A 22,477-nucleotide genomic window follows, 5' to 3' on the forward strand; every position below is an offset into this window, starting at 1 on the left:
AACCTTCTACAGCCCTAACTAATTTTACAGATTATTTCCGTTGAGGAAGGAAACAGCCATAACCTCTCCCTTCATTCACCATACCAACCTTTGCACTGTGGAAAATGCTGAGTTGCATGTGCTAACCAAATTCTAAACCTTCACCTTCTTTCCAGTACCTTGGTCTGCTCCAATTCTTTGTTCTTGGCTTGAATGATTGCTTCAAAGTCCTTCTTGCTGCGATTTAGCTCTTCCATCAGAGCCCGATGCTGCAGAAACATAGCAGATACATACTCAAGATGTGTTACACTGCATTGTTCCTTTCAGCCACCATGCCTGTCTCTCCCTCTGTCAGCAGCTTTGGTTCAAGAGATCAATGGACTGGCAATTTCAAAATAATGTTTTTGTTCCGTCAGGACATCCCACCTACATACTGCTTTTTTCAGGGAAAGGGGCAGATAGGGAGGAATGCCATCAAATCTATTAATCTCTCTGGAAATAACCCAACTTCTGTGGCCATCCAAATCAACTGAAGAATTTACACTGCCTTCCAGAGAGTCTGATTCTGTGGGTTTGGCTTGGGGCCCAGGGATGTACATTTTTTACAAAGCCACACAAGTGATCCTGAGAACAAATGCTCAAGAACTAGTAAGTAACTCTAAGGTTACCCAGCACTGGGAGCAGCTTTTAAAAAATAATCAGGGAAATATGGATTCAGGAAAACTAAATAATCATTTTCTTTGAAATGAAAAAGACTTTTAACTATTTATTCTATAAATCACATACTACATGCTCATAAGGTAATGCTGCCTGAACCCTGGCTGTGTCTTCTGGAAGCTGGCATGCCCAAGAGCTAGCAGCTCATTCATTGTGACTAACTGCCTACATCAAATGTCAAGAGGTTCCATTTCTATGAAACATAATTTCTGAGCTCCCTCATACTTAAGTATAGCTTATATTTTAAATCTCATTTCAAATCCTTTTTTAAAGAAGGTGATCTTTCTTTTTTATTATTTTAATTCTTTTATTTGGTGTTTTTCTTTTTTTTCTGTTTTAATGAGAACTATATTTTCAAATGGTGGACTCTTTCTGCCCATAACTAAACTGAGGAAGACCTGCTGACTTAAAAGTCCATGGGTTGGGAATTCCCTGGTGGTCCAGTTCTTAGGGTTCTGTGCTTCCACCGCAGGGGGCACTGGTTCGATCCCTGGTGGGGGAACTAAGATCCCAGATCCCACAAGCCATGTGGCATGGCCAAAAAGAATAAATAATAATATTGTATCTATGTTAAATCTGCTGAATTTAATAACAGTGCTAGGATGATGTAAGAGAACGCCCTTGTTTTGAGGAAACAAATACTGAAGTACTTTAGGGTAAAGGGACGTAAAACATGCAATTACTTTTAAATACTTAAGTACTTTGGGGTAAAGGGACATAATACATGCAATTACTTTTAAATAATTCATAAAGAAATATACACATGGAGAAAGAGAGAAAATGGTAAAGCAACTCTTGGTAGCTGAACCAATACCAGAAACTCAGCAGCCTTTCTAGGCTAATACCTATTTCTGGCTTCTTTTAGGAGACACAGTCATAACAAAAATATTTAATGTGCCAGGCATTGTGCAAAGTGGCTTACATACATTGTGTAATTCTCACAAAAACTCTGAGTTTGATGCAATTATTATTTCATCATCAGTAAAATGGGGAAAACAACAGCAGTTACCTCACAGGGCTGTTGTTAAGGATTTGAAAAGACTATACATAGAGCATTTAGCACAGTGCCTGGCCAAAAGTAACTGCTACACACAGTTTACCATTTGTAGGTACGTTCATTTTACAGATAAACAGACACAGAAAAAGGCAAGTGCAAGCAACAGGATTTTCAACTCAAGTCTGACTTCCCAAGTTTCTGCCGCTTGCTTTCTTCGTCCTTTTTTTAAAATTATCTCCTCGTACAGTAGGGGGAAATAGTAAATCCCCATGACAGTGGCTGAACTTAAAGCCAGGAAACACCTAATTTGTCTTTGACTGTCCTCACCCCCTACCAACGCCTGGCAAAGTGAGCTGCTCACTAAGTTCTTGAACTAATGAAAGACTAGGTTTCTAACCCGGGCGAGCTAGATCTTTCTGGGCTGGGTAGAGTCTCCTTGTCTCTGAGCTGGTATCCCTGGCTGCAGACCTGAAGAGGCTGTTCAGGTCCTGTCCGAGGAAACGGACTTGTCTTCCCCTCCTCAAAAAACAATTTACCAAGGGCCACTGCCCTCCGACCCACTAGGACTTGAAGGGTCCCAACATATATTCGCCTGTGATTAACTCCTATACATCTCCACCACTGCCATGGCGACATTTTTGGAGCCCAGCTCCCCCCCCCCCCCCCCGCCTTCCTCTTGGCAGGCGCCGAAGGTGGTATTTCTGAAAAGATATTATTCAAGACACACATTTTAAAATGTGTGGTCTGGGGGCTTCCCTGGTAGCGCAGTGGTTAAGAATCCGCCTGCCAATGCAGGGAACACAGGTTTGAGCCCTGGTCCGGGAAGATCGCACATGCTGCGAAGCAACTAAGCCTGTGCGCCACAACTACTGAGCCTGCCTGCCACAACTACTGAGCCTGCGTGCCACAACTACTGAAGCCTGCGCGCCTAGAGCCCGTGCTCCACAAGAGAAGCCAACGCAATGAGAAGCCCGCGCACCGCATTAAGAGTAACCCCTGCTTACCGAAACTAGAGAAAGCCCGCGCACAGCAACAAAGACCCAATGCAGCCAAAAATAAACTAATTTTAAAAAATAAAAAAACAATAAAATGTGTGGTCTGCAGAAAAAAAGCAGTTATGTCAGAAGTCCTGAGTATTCATCCTGGCCACTAATTAGATGCATGTGCCTTAATTTTCTCATTTATAAAATGGGAAAATAGGTGCCCCCCTACATTGGGGTTAATAAGAAAAAAAAATAACATATATGAGAGCACTCAGAAAAGTTTTTAAAGCTCTATGTAAATGTAAGTTATTATAATTATAGGCCTGGAAAATGAAAAAGAACAGCTTCAGAAGGACCACCAGGTGGACCGAACAATAACCATGTTTCATTTGAGAGTGGTAGGTCCCCCAGGCATGCTGTTATAGAACCATGACCTAAAAGTATCCTATTTTAGGTTAATGTATGGAGACTGGCCAAATGCATTATGCTAAATGATAGTGTGTTTTCCAGTCTGTCTCAGTAGAGGGTGAGGTGTTGTGGGTGCAGGGTGCTGAATGATTCCTCAGGGATTTCCAAGAGCAGAACCTTCCTCTTTTCCAGTCAATTTCAAAACATTATCTGAATATTAATTTAATAATCCTCTAAATGGGAAACATGCCTACCCCCCCACCCTAGAAAATACACAAGCTTAGAAAATAAAATTCTAAAAAGACTGAATTTTTCACCTAATGCTTTCCAAGGCTGTTTGTGCACCCAAGGTAGGCACCCTCCCAAGCATGAAGTAATATGTGATTGTTAGCACTGTAAAAAGGTTGGGAGGTAGGTAAGCAATAAAAGAACCGAATGATAAATTCTGCTGAACAAATTCTAATGCGATTACTCATTTTTCTCAAGGAGATGCAAACACTCACCTCCTGACTTATAACAAACTACTAATCATTACACATAAAGAAGACAAAGCAGGTTTTAAAGATGCAAAAGAACTCATAAAAAAAATAAACAGAGGAAAGAGGTAGTCAAGTTAAACTAAATAAATTACAGGCAATCTTTTAGGATAATTTTATTCCTGTGAGCCTTGCCCCCCCTTCAGTAAATTGATACGTTTTGTTGACGGTTAAACTGCACATTCTCAACCTAACCTAAAATGCTTAATTGGAACATTCTCAGATGGTTTCAGGATGGCTTCAGCTCAGGAATGGTGAGGTAATGGAGGCCCTTGCAGGCCCTGGTGGCCAAGTCACAGCTCTCAATTTCCCTCTGCTGCTCTCACCTTTCTGGAAGCGCAGCCACTCTCCTAGAGAGCCTCCTAATTGCTACAGGCTCATTTCATCTTCACCAAAGCAACTCGTGCTCAAATGAAGATGTAAGCTTTCATGCTGAGGTCTGGCATGTCTGTGAGGCTCCAAGTCTCCGACCTTATGGCATGAGCAGCTGCCACCTGCTCTGTCTACAGACTGGAGATGCCACAGAGGTGTGCGCTAAGCAGCAGAGGCAGCCGGTGGCCACAAGAAGCCTGGCTGCCCCCCACTCCACCGCCCACTATAAGCTCAGGACAATGGCAAGAGATTTACCTCCTGCAGAGTCTGGGCCAGCTGTTGCTTCAGGTCCTCTTCTCCTTGCTCTTTCTCCAAACGCTGCAAAGCCAAAAACAAAATGTAAGGTTACCCTGCAGGAAGGGGGAAAAAGGGACAAAATCCAGTAACAAGCAGAGCAGACCTGCTAGCGTGAGCATCTGGAAACGACAGGGGGCAGGGAGTGGGTGGAAAATCTCCCATTTTACTTCAAGCTGTTGGCAGTAAGGGACTTAAGCAGAATTAAACTGCTCAAATACTGCACACCTCAGGGCTGTCACCTTCAAGCCACCACTCAGGGTGTTCTGGAGAAACTCTGGATTAATACTCCAAGTCTCCTTCACTGACTAATGCTGTGACTCCCAAAAGGATGTAAACTGAGAGCTTCTGAGTCACCAAGTATCTAAACTGAAACACAATCCCCTGAGCTGGCACTCACAAGCTCCACCATGTTTCTTTCCTCAATTCTGGCCACTCTGAGTCTTTACCACTTCTAGCCCATAAACTGGTCCTCCTCCTGCCTTGCCTGAGCTTATGCTATATCTCTTCCATCCGCCCCCTTGAATGTAGATGCCTTCTACATCATCACTCCCCTACATCCAGCACCTTCCAGAAGAACCTCTGGGCCCTTCCCTCCTTAAGAATTACCTACCTGGGACTTCCCGCATAAGACTCTGCACTCCCACGGCAGGGGGTCCAGGCTCGATCCCTGGTTGGGGAACTAGATCCCACATGCATGCCACAACTAAGAAGTCCACATGCTGCAACTAAGGAGTCTGCATGCTGCAACTAAGGAGTCTGCCTGCTGCAACTAAGTAGTCCGTATGCCACAACTAAGAAGCCCACACGCTGCAACTAAAAGATCCCATGTGCCGCAACAAAGACCTGGCACAGCCAAAATAAATAAATAAATAAAATATTTAAAAAGAAAGAATTACCTACCCATTTAATATGCCAGCTGGAAATGGTTCTCTAATTTAAATATATTGACTTGAAACTGTTCTGATTATTTTGTGTGTATAATACATCTTTGTCTCCTCAACCAGATATATTCCTTAATGGCAAAAAACATTTATTAAGCATCTTTATAACCACCCAAACTCAAGTATAGTGCCAGGTAATGTGGGTGCTCAAAAAAAAATCTGTGTGGCTAATACGTATAAAATAGATAACTAAAAAAAAAAAAAAAAGAATGACGTGGAGAATTCCATAACATACAGGGTCCTCCTTCCATTATAGTAGTTGAAAATGCTACATCCTTGCTTTCATGATGTCCTCTGAACCCAAAGTGCTATCCTGGAACAACCAGACACCCTCAGAAACTGGTTACTTGAGGTTACAGGGAGTGCAAGATTCCACCCCATGGGGTGGTGGTGGAAGTATCATACAATAACATTTAATTTCCAGAGGAGCAGCAGAAGTGATTCCAGGCTTGTGTTGAGACCCCCAGCATTAGCACTGCTGGCCCTGCAGGTGAGATGTTTGTGCCCAGTGACAACAGCATAGCATCTTCCTTGGACTAGGTCTGTCTCATTCCTGACTGTGTAGTTTCCAGTCTTGTTTTCCCAGTCCCCCAGCAACTAATGTTGTTTAAATAAATTCCTTATATTGCAAAAAAAAAAAAAAAAAAAGTCTGTGGGAATTCCCTGGCAGTCCAGTTGTTAGGACTCCGTACGCTCAATGTTGAGGGCCCGGGTTTAATCCCTGGTTGGCGAACTAAAATCCCACAAGCCACACAGCGCAGCCAAAAAAACCAAAATTCTGTGTGAAGTAGCAAGGGTTAAATGAGTTTCTGATCAAGCGGTAGGGGTAGGATAAATTCTTAGGGCTTGGTGGGAGAGGGGAATGTAACCAATAAACATACGTTTATTAGATATACGTCACTAGGGGCGACTTATATATGGCCCTCTCATTCCTGGAGAAATTCTCTAAACCAGTCCTTTTTGCCTTTCTTTACCATTTTGATAAGGAAAAAGATTTCACAACTATATCTTGAAGCATGCTGAAAGGAGCCACAAATATTAACAGTAACTCTTGTTCCTGAGCACATAAGCCTTTAAAGAGAGCTCTACTCTGGTGAAGGTGTCATACACTAAATATGTGAAGATAAACCTCCGTCTATTAATTTCAAGAACTAGTCCAGGCTGGAAAAGGGCAGCAAAAAGGTACACATAAGCAAGCAGTGTATACCCTTAGAAAGACCTATTTAATCCATGGCCTTGGCTAAGACCAGCAGTTTATGGGGATAGCTGAGATTAGAATGAAATCTACAAATTGTTCAGAAATAAGCCAACACAACTGGTTGTTTCTTACCCTAAGTAAAGTACATGAAAGAGAAAAGCTTATTCACTTCAATCCTGATTGGCCCCTCTTAGTTCTAAGTCAACAATGGGCAATTCTTGACATTCAGTATTACCTGAGCAAGTAGGTGAGAGTAAAACATGTGGCTCTTGCCAGATGGGAACTGACATTTTGAGCAGAACCAGGATCAGCCATAGCCTAGAAGCTTTGTGCAAGTGCTTGTCATCTAACCCCAAATGACTTGGGGATGCAGACACATTTGCCCTCACCTTGACACAGCTAAGACAGTCATTATTTTATCTACTAAAGGCCCTGTGGAAGGTGGCTTATCACTCAACCCAACAACTGAGTCATGGTGTACCTGTCCCCTCCCATGCTGGCTACTCAGGTCAGACACAAACATTTTCTGCCTTTCTAGCCTCCCACTTCCTAGGTTAGCTACAGAGCTAACAAGTTGCCAGGTAAATCAAGGGCAGAGTAATCAGGTGACCTACACCTGCCTTGGGTACAGAAATTTGGCTTTGACCTCAGAACAGAGAAAGATTACTCATGAAGACAACTATTGCGTTAATTGGGGTGTGCTGTAATTTTGGGGTATCTTCACCTTCATCCAACCTCTCTCTGAATTTACCTCAGTTCTGAGATGCCTCACCTTTGCATCCTGTTATATCTTGGCTGGTTCTGCCAGTCACCTTTCCCCATCTTGACATCCCAACTCTGGCTCTTGATCTGATCATCATGCTGAACCTCAAAGTTTTCTGTTCCCATTACATCTCCTGTCCCTGGCACTCAGCACTTGGTCCCTGATCCAGAAACAGAGAGTTCTGGCCAGAGGCTCACGAAGGGCCTGCCCATCCCAAGGGGCACTCTTGTCCTTCCCTCCTGTGTGGTACCTGGAGATGCTGCTGCTCTTCCTGGAAAGTCTTCTCCAGCTGCTCCACTCTGGCCTGCTGTTGGGCCTGCTCTGCACACAGCTGGGACTGTAAATCCTGCAGTTCCTGCTCCATTTTCACAATTTTCTTTGAGTTCCCTTTTTGGGTCTGCTTTTTCACATTCAGAACAGCTACCTGCTTTTCCTGCATCTGTGTTTTCAGCTTTAGAATCCTGGACATCGTTACCTTAAACAGCTCTAAGCGGCTCTGAGATGCTGAAGGATTTGAGGCTTTCTGCTTCTTATAATGAAGCTCTACAACTTTTGCAGGGCCTGGGTCAACATGAGCCCCTGTGGTCTTCCCACTTAGCTGAAGAGAAGTCAACTTAGGATCCAAATATTCAGAGGGTTGACTAGCCACTTCACCTTTCCCATGTGACTTCACTGGCTGACCAGGTTCACAAGACACTTTACTTATTTTGGATTTCAAATTTGAGGGGCCTTCAGCTCCAGAACCCTCTAATTCATTTAAACTAAATTTCCTTTTAGCTCTCAAGCCCTTATTTTTTTCCATCATCTGGTCACTTTTTGGGGAAAGACAAGGATAAATCCTCTCCCAGTCTTCTTCAGTAACTTCATATTCATACTCTGCATTCTCCTTATTTTCCAGAGGCACCCCAAGCTGGATGTGATCTCCATTATGGATAGAATAGACCTTTAAAGGTTCTAGACGTTCTCTGTTCAGCCAAACACCATTCAGACTCTGGGGAAAGGGAAAGAAAGACAAAATAAGTTTCATGATTTCTCTCCTCTTAATGGAATTTCCCTCCTGCTGCTGAAAAATCTTCCGTCTTTTCAGAAAGAAAATCCTTGGAGGCAGAGTCAAGATGGCGGTGTGGGAAGACACGGAATTAGTGTCTCCCCACAACTAGGGTGCCTGCCACCACTGGTGGGGGACTCTGATGCCCAAGGAGATGGGAGGAACCCCAAAGTGAACCGGTAGGACATAGGGGGACTGAGGGGGGAGGAGAAGTGGAGGCCAGGTAGGATTGGCACCCCTGAGGCCAGGGAGATCAGGAGAGGCAGGCAGGAGGGGCCCTCCAGAAGGAGCAAGAGAGATGGGGAGAGTGACTGCCCCACCCACTCGAACCCAGGAAGCCTGCTGGGCTCCCAGGTGAGGTCCCCTGCCCTCTGAGACCAGGGGTGGGGGGCACGCCTGGGCCCCTTCTGTTCCTTGAGCCTAAGCCCTACCCCCCACAGCCCCCAGGGCCTTTTCCAGCCCTGTGGGTCCTGCGCATTGGCTCCACCCACCACCCAAACCTCACCCTTGATTAGGCCCCACCTTCCACAGCCAAGGCCTTCCCCCCACCCCGCCCTTTTTTTCTTTCCTTTTCCCTCTTCCTCTTTTTTCCTATTGTGATGTACCTTCCAGTTGTTGATTCATCTATATTTTTATTTTTATATTCTTTCTAACATATCTGTTCGTTTCCTAGTCTAATTTTATTTTTTACTCTCTGTTTTTTTTTTTTTTTACCCCACATGGCTTGCGGGATCTTGGTTCACGAGCTCAGGGTTGGGCTGAAGCTCCTGCGGTGGGAGCTCCGAGTCCAAACTACTGGACTAACAGAGAACCTCAGACCCCAGGGAATATTCATCAGAGTGAGGTCTCATGGAGTTCATCATCTTAGCACCAAGACCCAGCTCTGCCCAATAGCCTACAAACTCCAGTGTTGGAAACCTCAGGCCAAACAACCAGTAAGACAGGAACACAATCCCAATCATAAAAAAGAAAAAAGAGAGATGGCAAAAAAATATGTCACAGGTGAAGGAGCAAGGTAAAAACCTACAAGTAAATGAAGAGGAAATAGGCAATCTACCTGAAAAAGAATTCAAAGTAACGACAGTAAAGATGATCCAGAATCTTGGAAACAGAATGGAGGCACAGATTGAGAAAATATAAGAAATGTTTAACAAAGATCTAGAAGAACTAAAGAACAAACAAACAGAGATGAACAACACAATAACTGAAATGAAAAATAAACTAGAAGGAATCAATAACAGAATAACTGAGGCAGAAGAACGAATAAGTGAGGTGGAAGACAAAATAGTGGAAATAACTGCTTAGGAGCAGAATAAAGAAAAACGAATGAAAAAAATTGAAGACAATCTCAGAGACTTCTGGGACAACACTGAATGCACCAACATTCGAATTATAGGGGTCCCAGAAGAAGAAGAGAAAAGAGTCTGAGAAAATATTTGAAGAGATTATAGTTTAAAACTGCCCTAACATGGGAAAGGAAATAGTCACCCAAGTCCAGGAAGCACAGAGAGTCCCATACAGGATAAACCCTAGGAAAAACACACCAAGACACATATTAACCAAACTAACAAAAATAAATTCAAAGAAAAAATATTAAAAGCAGCAAGGGAAAAACAAAAAATAACATACAAAAAAGGAATCCCCATAAGGTTATCAGTGATTTTTCAGTGGAAACTCTGCAGGACAGAAGGGAGTGGCAGGATATACTTAAAGTGATGAAAAAGAAAAACCTACAACCAAGATTATTCTACCCAGCAAGGATCTCATTCAGATTCAATGGAGAAGTCAAAAGCTTTTCAGACAAGTAAAAGCTAAGAGAATTCAGCACCACCAAACCAGCTTTACAACAAATGCTAAAGAAACCTCTCTAAGCGGGGAAACAAGAGAAGAAAAAGAACCACAAAAACAAACCCAAAACAGTTAAGAAAATGGTAATAGGAACATATATATCGATAATAACCTTGAATGTAAATGGATTAAATACCCCAACTAAAAGACACAGACTGGCTGAATGGATACAAAAACAAGACCCATATATATGCTGTCTACAAGAGACCCACTTCAGACCTAGGGATACATACAGACTGAAAGTGAAGGGATGGAAAAAGATATTCCATGCAAATGGAAATCAAAAGAAAGCTGGAGTAGCAATACTTGTATCAGATAAAATAGACTTTAAAATAAAGACTGTTACAAAGATAAGAAGGGACACTACATAATGATCAAAGGATCAATCCAAGAAGAAGATGTAACAATTATAAATGTTTATGCGCCCAACATAGGAGCACCTCGATACATAAGGCAAATGCTAACAACCAGGAAAGAAGAAATCGACAGTAACACAATAATAGTAGGGGACTTTAACACCCCACTTACACCAATGGACAGATCATCCAAACGGAAAATAAATAAGGAAACACAAGCTTTAAATGACACAAGAGACCAGATAGATTTAATTGATATTTATAGAACATTCCACCCAAAAGTGGCAGAATACACTTTCTTCTCAAGTGCATACAGAACATTATCCAGGATAGATCACATCTTGGGTCACAAATCAAGCCTCAGAAAATTTAAGAAAATTGAAATCGTATCAAGCACCTTTTCTGACCACAACACTATGGAGACTGGAAACCAATTACAGGAAAAAAACTGTAAAAAACACAAATACCTGGAGTCTAAACAGTGTGCTACTAAATAACTAAGAGATCACTGAAGAAATCAAAGAAGAAATTTAAAAATACATAGAAACAAATGACAATGAAAACATGATGACCCAAAACCTATGGGATGCAGCAAAAGCAGTTCTAAGAGGGAAGCTTATAGCAATTCAAGCTCACCTCAAGAAACAAGAAAAATCTCAAATAAACAATCTAACCCTACACTTAAAACAACTAGAGAAAGAAGAACAAAGAAAACCCAAAGTCAGTAGAAGGAAAGAAATCATAAAGATCAGAGCAGAAATAAATGAAATAGAAACGAAGAAAACAATAGCAAAGATCAATAAAACTAAAAGCTGGTTCTTTGAGAAGATAAACAAAATTGATAAACCCTTAGCCAGACTCATCAAGAAAAAAAGGGAGAGGACGCAAATCAACAAAATTAGAAATGAAAAAGGAGAAATCACAACTGACATTGCAGAAATACAAAGGATTATAAGAGACTACTAAAAACAACTATATGCCAATAAAATGGACAACCACATGGGCTTCCCTGATGGCGCAGTGGTTGAGAGTCCACCTGCCAATGCAGGGGACATGGGCTCGTGCCCCAGTCTGGGAAGATCCCACATGCCGCGGAGCGGCTGGGCCCATGAGCCATGGCCGCTGAGCCTGCGCGTCCGGAGCCTGTGCTCCGCAATGGGAGAGGCCACAACAGTGAGAGGCCTGCATACTGCAAAAAAAAAAAAAAAAAGGACAACCACAAAGAAATGGACAAATTCTTGGAAAGGTACAATTTTCCAAGACTGAACCAGGAAGAATTAGAAAATATAAACAGACCTATCACAAGTAATAAAATTGAAGCTGTAATTAAAAATCTTCCAACAAACAAAAGTCCAGGACCAGATGGCTTCACAGGTGAATTCTATCAAACATTTAGAGAAGAGCTAACACAGATCCTTCACAAACTCTTCCAAAAAATTGCAGAGGGAGAAACACTCCCAAATTCATTCTATGAAGCCACCATCACCCTGATACCAAAACCAGAAAAAGATATCACAAAAAAGTAAATTATAGACCAATATCAGTGATGAACATAGATGCAAAAATCCTGAACAATCTACTAGCAAACAGAATCCAACAGCACATTAAAAGGATCATACACCATGATCAAGTGGGATTTATCCCAGGATGCAAGGATTCTTCAATATACGCAAATCAATCAATGTGATACACCACAGTAACAAATTAAGGAATAAAAACGATATGATCATCTCAATAGATGCAGAAAAAGCTTTTGACAAAATTCAACACCCATTTATGATAAAAACTCTCCAGAAAATAGGCACAGAGGGAACCTACCTCAACATAATAGAGACCATATATGACAAACTCACAGCAAGCATCATACTCAAAGGTGAAAAACTGAAAGCATTTCCACTAAGATCATGAACAAGACAAGGATGTCCACTCTCGCCACTCTTCTTCAACATAGTGTTGGAAGTCCTAGCCACAGCAATCAGAGAAGAAAAAGAAAAGGAATACAGATTGGAAAAGAAGAAGTAAAACTGTCATTGTTTGCTGATGACATGATACTATGCATAGAAAATCCTAAAGATGCCACCAGAAAACTACTAGAACTAATCAATGAATTTGGTAAGGTTGCAGGATACAAAATTAATGCACAGAAATCTCTGGCAATCCTATACACTGACAACAAAAAATCAGAAACAGAAATTAAGGAAACACTCTCATTTACCATTGCAACAAAAAGAATAAAATACTTAGGAGTAAACCTGCCTAAGGAGGTGAAAGACTTGTATTCAGAAAACTATAAAACACTGATGAAAGAAATCAAAGATGACATAAACAGATGGAGAAATATACCATGTTCTTGGATTGGAAGAATCAATATTGTGAAAATGACTATACTACCCAAAGCAATCTACAGATTCAATCCCTATCAAACTACCAATGGCATTCTTCACAGAATCAGAACAAAAAATTTTACAATTCGTATGTAAACACAAAAAACCCCGAATAGGCAATCTTGAGAAAGAAAAACAGAGCTGGAGGAATCAGGATCCCTGACTTCAAACTATACCACAAAGCTACAGTAATCAAGACAGGCTGGTACTGACACAAAAACAGAAATATAGATCAATGGTACAGGATAGAATGCCCAGAGATAAACCCACGCACATATGGGCACCTAATTTACGACAAAGGAGGCAAGGATTTACAATGGAGAAAAGACAGCCTCTTCAATAAGTGGTGCTGGGAAAACTGGACAGCTACATGTAAAAGAATGAAATTAGAACACTACCGGGCTTCCCTGGTGGTGCAGTGGTTGAGAGTCTGCCTGCCGATGCAGGGGACACGGGTTCGTGCCCCGGTCCGGGAAGATCCCACATGCTGTGGACCGTGAGCCATGGCCGCTGAGCCTGCATGTCCAGAGCCTGTGCTCCTCAACGGGAGAGGCCACAACGGTGAGAGGCCTGCGTACCACAAAAAAAAAGAACGCTACCTAACACCATACACAAAAATAAACTCCAAATGGATTAAAGACTTAAATGTAAGACCAGACACTATAAAACTCTTAGAAGGGGCTTCCCTGGTGGCGCAGTGGTTGAGAGTCCGCCTGCCGATGCAGGGGACACGGGTTTGTGCCCCGGTCCGGGAAGATCCCACATGCCGTGGAGCGGCTGGGCCCGTGAGCCATGGCCACTAGGCCTGCACGTCCAGAGCCTGTGCTCTGCAACGGGAGAGGTCACATCAGTGAGAGGCCCGCGTACCGAAAAAAAAAAAAAAAAAGAAAGAAAGAAAGAAAGAAAACCCTTGAGAACAAATAGAAAAGAAAGGTTCATAAACTGCCATCCTTAGAAACAGCATTCTTCAAACAGCACTTTGGCTTTTTACCTATACGATGTTCATTTCTCCAGAGAAGTGCCTGTGTAACAGGCAGGAATCACCTTGTTACTGGTGGATGAATTACTCAAATAAATGCATTAGCATTAAAAGAAACTGAAATCGAATAGCACCTATTGATGTAAACTGGGGGCAATGGCCCAAGACTGGAAAAACTGCTAAGAGTGAAGGAAGTAGGATCTAACAATGGGGTTCCGAAGGTATGCTTGGCCAAGAAAATCATGCAGGCACTGTCTCTGGATGTGTGTGGCCTCTGAACACATTGGTGAATGAAAAAACACTTCCCAGTACACATAAACCAAAAAAGAAAGTACCAATACCTTGTACTGGGGTCAAATCGCAGGTGGGATCTGATCCAAATAACAGCACCAATGGTCCATGGGCAACAGAACACGTGGTTAAGAGCTGGAGCTCTGGACTCAGCTTATTAGTTGCATGGCCTTCACCAATTTACTTAACCTCTTTGTACCTCAGTTTTGTCTGTAAAATAGTACAGTTCCTATCTCATACTGCTCCTGTGAGGAATGACTGAGGTAATACATACAAAACACTTAGCACAGTGACCCACATAGAACAAATGCTCGATATTTACTTTTGTGGTTTAAATTGAATCACAGTGTGGGGATTAAGAGCACGAACCTGAAGTCAGACTGCCTGGGTTTGTAATTTGGCTCCATTACTTAACAGCTGTGTGACTTAGGCAAGTTTCTTAACCTCTCTATGCCCCAACTGCCACATCTATAAAATGGAAGATAATAATAGTCTCTCCCTCATGGTGTTTGTGTGGATTTAATGAGGTAAAATATGTACTGTACTTAGGAAAGTACCTGGCACATGGTAAGCATTATATAAGTGTATATATAAGTGTTCACTACCATTATTTTGTTCTAGCTCAACTGATTTATCAACAATCACTTCAACTCTGTGCTCAGCATCTTGCAAAGTAAATATACCTAGTACAAAAGCAGAAGATATGAAAACATCTTTTAGCAGCTGACCATGGAAAGCAAAACACAAGGGCATATTTAAGCAAATGTGGGATTACATAGCACAGCCTATAAATGTAAAGGAATATCATGTAGAGCTGGGTTAGCTAAGAGATGCTAAATGGAGATGATAGGTCCTAAAATAGACCTGAAGCAAATGCAGCATTTAAAGTTTAAAGAGACTAGTGGGCATTTTAACCCATATCCAGGACTTAACTTTGGGGGACAGGACAGAGATGAAGCTCACATCTGAACAGGGACTAAGGCCTATGCTTACGTTGGTAAAAATAGCTACCTACACTCACGAAGAAAAAATACCTGGTCAACCCAAATATGAAGGACAGGGGGCTGGACCACAAGGCACAGAGGATCCAGGGGAGTAGAGACTGGATCTCAGCTCTGGTTTGGTATTAGGCCCTGGTTTCTGGTTCTATATTATTTGGCTCAAGCAGGGAGAGGGAGAGAAAGACGAGCACAGAAACACACAGAAAGACTGGCTTTTACCTCACTGCCTTGGGCCTAACCTGGCTTATCTGTCAACCTTCTCCTAAACTTTCCATTCATATTCAGCCTGAGAAATTATAGGAAGTGATCGGTTCTGCAGACTTCTGAAACAACACACGAGGAATTAACAAAGGAGGCGGATGGAGACCAGAAGAGTCAATTTTAAAATATACATAGGAAAACAGTCTCAGGGAAAGTAATATGACACAGGAGGCCACCTAATGCCAAGATACAGACGTTTAAGAAAAACTCAAAGGCAAAGATAATGTTAAACAAATAAAGAAGGTTATAGAAGCAGCCCAAGACGAGAGAGAACAAGGATTCCCTAAAAATCTGGGGCAAACACTTGAGACATATGGCAGCCCTCCACTAGATCCTCTGTATTAACCTGCCTTCCTTCAGAGCCCTTTAGGTCTGAAAAATAAGCTCTCAAAATTTTTCCATCACATTTTATCCTTGGATGCCTCTGTTTACCCATTAATCACTCTTCGGTGACACCTAGTAGTATAATTTGGACCAAAGGCCCAAAATGGTTCTGTTCACAGAGTGACTGTAGAAAAGATGAATATACCGTGGCTATACAGGAACAGTCAAGTACTGCCCAGGATATGATTTCAAATACAATGGTTTAAACAAATCAAACTCTGTTCAATACTTTCTTGATGCTGGTTTTCATAATCACCAGTCTGAACAATGTCAGCAGCAGCAAAGTGATAACCAAAGAAAAGCCTGTCCAATGTCTCAGTAATCAATGAGGAAAAGGTGGAATAACCCTCACCCCCTTAAATACTAATTACTTCACTTAATGCTCAATCTCTGTCCAGCATTTTTAATTGGTTGTTGAGAACAGTGGAAACCCAAAGCCAAAAGCCAATGTTTCCTTGCAGTTCTCTAGATGACTTATGTAGCTCAGTGGTTCTCAGCCCTAACTGTAGAGTGAAATCACCTGGAAACGTTTAGAACAAATAGCAGTGCCTGAGTCTCATCCTTAGACAATTAATTGGTCAGAGGTGGGACCTAGGCATCAGAATTTTTAAAGCCAGGTTTAGACACAAACACTGTGTATAATCATATTAAGACACAGGGACCCTTTGCAGTCAACCCTTCACCCATATCCAGGCAGCTACTCATCTGGTCTCTACAAAGGTCTGCCTTTTCCATAATGTTGTATAAATGGAATCATACACTGTATGTACCCTTTTGAGTTCGGCTGCTTTCGCTTAGCATGATGGCTCTGAGATGTGTCCACTTGGTTGCATTACAGTAGCTTGGTATTTTTATTGTTGAGTAGTACTCCAGAGTATGGGTATATCAGCTTGTTTCTCTGTTCCCTAGTTGTTTTCTTCCAGTTTTGGATGATTATGAATAAAACCACTATAAACATTCAGGTACAAGTTTCTGTGAGAACATAAGTTTCCATTAATTTGGGGTAAATACCTAAAAATGGAATCGCTGGGTAAGTGTATGTTTAACTGTAAGAAACTGCCAAACTGTTTTTCAAAGTGGCAGTACTATTTTGTTTCCTCAGTTGCAGTGTTTAAGAGTTACAGTTACTCTGCACGCTCACCAGCACTTGGTAGTGTTTTCTTTTAGCTATTCTAATAGGTGTATCAGTCAATATTTTAAAAAATTCTTTACTAAAACATAACATACAAACATAAAAACATACAAATCATAAATGCACAACTAGGTGAATATCACAAAATGAACACTCAGTGTAACTACAAGGTTTAAAAAAAAACAAAAAATCCCCACATTATCAGCATCCCAGAAACATCCTTATGCCTCCTTCTAGCCACTAAGTCCCCCCCACCACCCCATAAAGTGACTACTAGCCTGGCTTAACATCACACGTTAGTTTTGCCTGGTTTTGAACATTATACAAATGGCATGAAATAATATGTATTCTTGGGACTTCCCTGCCGGTCCAGTGGTTAAGAATCCACACTTCCACTGCAAGGGGCGTGGGTTTGATCCCCAGCTGGGGAACTAAGATCCCGCATGCCAGGTGGCACAGCCAAAAAAAAAAAGTATTTTTTTGTGTCTGTTTTCTTTCACTCAACATTACATTTGCGAGATTTATCCATGTTGTTGGATATAGCAGTAATTCATTCAAATTCATTACAGTATAGTGTTTCATTGTAAGAATATCCCACAGTTTATTTATCCATTCTACTGTTGAAAGACATTTGGGTTGCTTCCCTAGGAGTGAAAATACTGTATGTGTGTATGTATGTACGTATGTATATACACATACATACATACACAACTTTAATAAATAATGCCAAATAATTTTCCAAAATAGTTGTACCAATTTACACTTCTACCAAAAGACTACTTGCTCCATACCCGTACGAATGTCTGGCATCATCAAAATTTAATTATAGTTACTCTCTGACTACAAGGTGTGTTGTGGTATTCCATCATGCTTTTAATTTGTATTTCCCAGGGACTTCCCCGGTGGCACAGTGGTTGAGAATTCGCCTGCCAATTCAGTGGACACGGGTTTGAGCCCTGGTCCGGGAAGATCCCACATGCCACAGAGCAACTAAGCCCGTGCGCCACAACTACTGAGCCTGTGCTCTAGAGCCCGCGAGCCACAACCACTGAGCCCACGTGCCACAACTACTGAAGACGGTGCGCCTAGAGCCCGTGCTCTGCAACAAGAGAAGCCACCACAATGAGAAGCCCACGCACTGCAACGAAAAGTAGTCCCCGCTCACCACAACTAGAGAAAGCCCGCGCACAGCAACGAAGACCCAACGCAGCCAAAAATAAATAAATAATTTGTATTTGTATTATTTATTGATCAAATAAATAATCTGATCTTTAATGAAGTTGAACAATGTTTCATGGCTACTGAACATTTGGAAAGAATCTTTTGTGAAGTGCTTGCCTCTTGCCCATTTTTTTTTTTTAATTTATTTATTTTAGTTTATTTATTTTTGGCTGCGTTGGGTCTTCATTGCTGTGCATGGGCTTTCTCTAGTTGCGGAGAGTGGGGGCTACTCTTCATTGCGGTGCACAGGCTTCTCATTGCGGTGACTTCTCTTGCTGTGGAGTACAAGCTCTAGGCACATGGGCTTCAGCAGTTGTGGTGCGCAGGCTCAGTAGTTGTGGCTCGCGGGCCCTAGAGAGCTGGCTCAGCAGTTGTGGCGCACGGGATTAGTTGCTCCGTGGCATGTGGGATCTTCCCGGACCAGAGGTCAAACCCACATCCCCTGCACTGGCAGGCGGATTCTTAACCACTGCGCCACCAGGGAAGCCCCTGCCCATTTTTAATACTGGGTTATCTTTCTTTTTCTCATTGAGTTGGAGTTCTATATACATCCGAGTATAAGCCCTTCACTGATTATATGTGTAGCAAGTATCTTCCACTCTGACCTTACTTTCACTCTCTTAATGATATCTTTTGATGAATGGAAATTCTTAATTTTAATGTGCTATCTCCAGTATTTTTAAAAAGTCTCCCATGTATGGGCAAAATTGGAAATAGGGCTGAGGACCACTGCTCTAGCTGCTGGGAGACCAGAAGTTGAATTGTCCCAAGCAGCAAGGTTTGTTCAGACTCAACTGTGCACAGAAGGGGTTAAAATAGATCATCTCTAAGGTCCCCTTTTCGGTGCCAATTTATATTTTGCTCACAGTGCCTTGCCAAGAGTGCTGAACCAATTTACTTAGCATTTATGCTCTCTTTCAACACCATGCCAACTCAATTTAATCCCAGTGCAGGAAGGTACTTTCTCCAACAGCTTAAATCTAGCAGGTTTATGCATGCAAAATGAGGCCGCTGGGCAGGCCTACAGAATACCTGCGATACTATGAATTATAATAAGAAATATATATTTGGTATTCATCCCCATTTCTAGCACAGAGCTTCTAAAACCCTTGAAATTTCCTAAGTGGTAAGAGATCAAGGTAACTTTTGCTATGTTAATGAGGTGACTTTTGGAGGGTCACCTATGAGGGCTGGGTGCCAGGGGAACCAATCCTGTGATTGGACAGTTGGAACTTTCAGTCTCACCCCTCAACCCCCTGGGAAGGGAGAGGGGCTAGTGGTTGATCACCACTGGCTAATGATTCAATCAAGTACACAAATGTAATGAAGCCTCCATAGACACCCAAAAGGATGGGGTTTGGAGAGCTTCCTGTTTGGTGAACACCTGGACGTGCTAGGAGAGGGGCAGGGCATGGACGCTCCATGCCCCTTCCCACATACCTTGCCCTATGAGTCTCTTTCATTTGGATGTTCACCTGTAACCCAGACCATATCCTTTTATAATAAACTGGTAAATCTAAGTAAATGTATTCCTGAATTGTGAATCACTCTGAAGCTAATTAATTAAATCCAAAGTGGGAGGCGGCAATGGGGACCTCTGATTTATAGCCAGTCAGCCAGAAGTACAGGTGAAAACCTGGACTTGGCAACTGGCACCTGAAGTTCAAGGATAGGGTCCTTGGAACTTCCAACCTATAGCCAGTTGGTCAGAAGCACAGATGTTAACGTGGCATTTTAACCTGGGTTGTGGCTGGCATCTGAAGTGGAGGGTGGTCTTGTGGGACTGAGCCCTTTACCGGTGGAATCTGATGCTATCTCGGGTTGACAGATGGGTGGGGGGACGTCCCCACACCCGTTGGAATTGGTCTCAGAATCATTTCAATACCCTTCCTTCTAACAGGTATCTTTAAAATCCTTTCAACCAGAGCAGTGCAAAATGGTATCCAAAGACTTTTCACACTTCCTAATCCTTAACTGTTGACATCAGAATTTCTCTCACTTCACACTCTATATTTTCACTATTCGCAGGTGCTTGTATATCTGCACTTTAGGTATTTCCTAATTGCTGGGTTTTATACACTATTTCACCTCCCTTAGTATTCACATTTGATCTGTGGTTTTCAAATTTGTTTCAAGCAACAAAAACCCCTATATTCAAAGGAAATCTTCCTTAGAGCACTAATACATGAAACAGGTGAAAAGTGAGAGGAGGGGTTTGCTCTGATGGAAAGAAGTGGGAAAGAAAAGGAGCTAAGTGCAGTCAGCTCAGTTCCTCCCCACCCACCATGTCCTGAATCACAGTTGTACTCCAGAATCTTTGTCAGATTCCCGAGATCTCTGGACCTCCAACTCACAAGAGACCAAGTCCCCTGGTAACTTAATCTACTTTCTGGAATAGGACCTATTGCCCCAATTCAGGTGTTCCCTACAAAGTAACTAACTTCAAGTCATTAGACTTTATTGTGGCATAATCTAATCTCTGGCAACATAGAGAAGTAGTTGTTTCTGGGAAAGACAAGTGGGTAGCTAGGGGAGAAGATATCTTCTTTTAATTTTGAACCTTTTAATTTTGTACCATGTATTACCTCAGCGGGGTGGGGGGGAACCCTAACTTAAAAATAAACAAAAATTCAATAAAAGTAACTAGGCTTCCATGGATTACTGTACCTTGTTGTCCATAATTGTCCATTGGCCCTCAGCATTCTGCTTCAAAATACAGTGGTTTCGGGAAATCATCAGAGGGCAGATTTTTGATACCAACTGGTATGTGACACCAAATCCTCGCCCTACAGTCACCTAGGAAGACAACGACAATGTAAGAGACACAATCAGCCACCGTACTGAAAAGAGAGGTCCTTTACAATCTTGTCAACCAGCAGTATCCACAAGTCCTGACTTATGAAACCAGACTCCCATGAAACCCAGACAGCTCACTGGCCATCTCCTCCTTCAGCTGCCATGGGAGCCACTGGCTAGAGAAAGGTAAAAAGTTGTGACAAGAGACAGCTGAACATTAATCATGGAATGTCAGGGTTGGTAGGACTCTGAAAGGTCACCTGGTTCAGCCACTCATGGGATGGAGGAATTCCTTCTACACAACCCCATCAACTAGTCTTAGACACTGCCAAGAACTATAGCTTCTACATAAGACAGTCCTTCCAATTTTTTAATGGCTCTGACTTGGCATCTTTCTTCCTATAAATTCCATCCATCAGCCCAGGCTCTGCCCTGGGCACCACCAGAAAATCTCCAATCCCCCTTCACATGACAACTGTAAAGTGTCTACTGAATCTTCCCTTTTCTTGGCCCTACGTTCCCAGTTACTTCAACGTAACTCCACGGCATAGGTTTGAGTCTTTTTGCCATCCTAATAGGTCTGTGAAGAGACTCCTGGTTTATTTTTATTCCTGGATGCCACATTAAGAAAAATAAACCTAATTTTTATTACATAGTCAATGCAAGTATCACTTTCCTAGTTCTAGATTTTATCACTGGAGCATATAAATTGCATTAGCTTTCACAGCAGATCTATCATACTGCCAACGTATCCTTAGGCTTAGGAATGATTAAATTTCTTGGTCTAACCCTCCCCTAAGAATTTTTATGCTAAGTTATGTCTCTTCTGTCCTATACTTGACTAGTTGGTAAATTTGAATTCAAGGGCAGGACCTTACATTGATTCCTATTAAATTTCATCTTGTTAGTTCAGCCTATCATGAGCTTGTCAAGACCTTTCTGGATTTTTCATCTGCCATCAGACATACTCAATATCCCTTCCGCTTGGAGTCACCCACCAAATTGATATGATGCCCTCTGTACCTTCATTCAAGACAGATAAAAAGATTAAAACAGGTTGTAACCAAAGGCAAAGCTCTCAGGAAAGCCTAGTAAACATTCCACCACACAATCTAGGAACACACCTTGAACCAGTTATAATTCAACCAAAAGATGGAAAAGTCCTTGTTTTCCATCTTATCCACAAGTACAGCATGAGAGCCTCTAGCAAAGGTTGCAAAGAAGTCCCAGTTCACATCTATCATATTTTCCTGAAAGACCAGTCAAGTTCATAATAACCCTGTCAAGGAAGGAAATAAAATTCTTCTGGGATCCAGGTCGTAGAATTCCCTGCTTACTCTTCTTGGTGCACAGGCCACCTCTTTAATGACCCATACCCCAACCTAACCTGGGAACATTAAGCCAAATAGTCTGTGGTTTTCTAAAAGCTGCAGTTTTTGTTCCTGTTGAATTCTTTCAAAATCATGCCTGTCCTCCTGAGTCCCTCAAAGACCACCACGATGCTTTGTCCCAATCTATTCCTCCCCACAAACTCTCATCTCAGCATCTCTCTCTCTCTCTCTCTCTCTCTCTCTCTCTCTCTCTC

General features: G+C 42.1%; 1 protein-coding gene across 5 annotated transcripts in view; it reads right to left on the reverse strand.

The window, feature by feature from the left end:
* Window positions 1-22,477, reverse strand: part of RNF8 (ring finger protein 8) — a 45,578-nt gene that overhangs the window by 18,905 nt on the left and 4,196 nt on the right. For all 5 annotated transcript variants that reach the window (XR_003796576.1, XR_003796575.1, XR_003796574.1 and 2 more), the window contains exons 2-5: window positions 20,764-20,892; window positions 7,442-8,182; window positions 4,248-4,310; window positions 159-248 (exon numbers count right to left, since the gene is read on the reverse strand). Coding sequence is in view for 2 of the 5 variants with exons in the window: in XM_029241952.1 (XP_029097785.1) it covers window positions 159-248; window positions 4,248-4,310; window positions 7,442-8,182; window positions 20,764-20,892 (1,023 nt within the window). In the remaining 3 variants the exon portion in view is untranslated. The remainder of the gene's footprint in view (window positions 1-158; window positions 249-4,247; window positions 4,311-7,441; window positions 8,183-20,763; window positions 20,893-22,477) is intronic.

Source organism: Monodon monoceros, unplaced genomic scaffold, assembly GCF_005190385.1.
Source record: "Monodon monoceros isolate NGI ecotype Baffin Bay Population unplaced genomic scaffold, NGI_Narwhal_1 Super_Scaffold_3, whole genome shotgun sequence".
Taxonomy (NCBI): Eukaryota; Metazoa; Chordata; class Mammalia; order Artiodactyla; family Monodontidae; genus Monodon; species Monodon monoceros.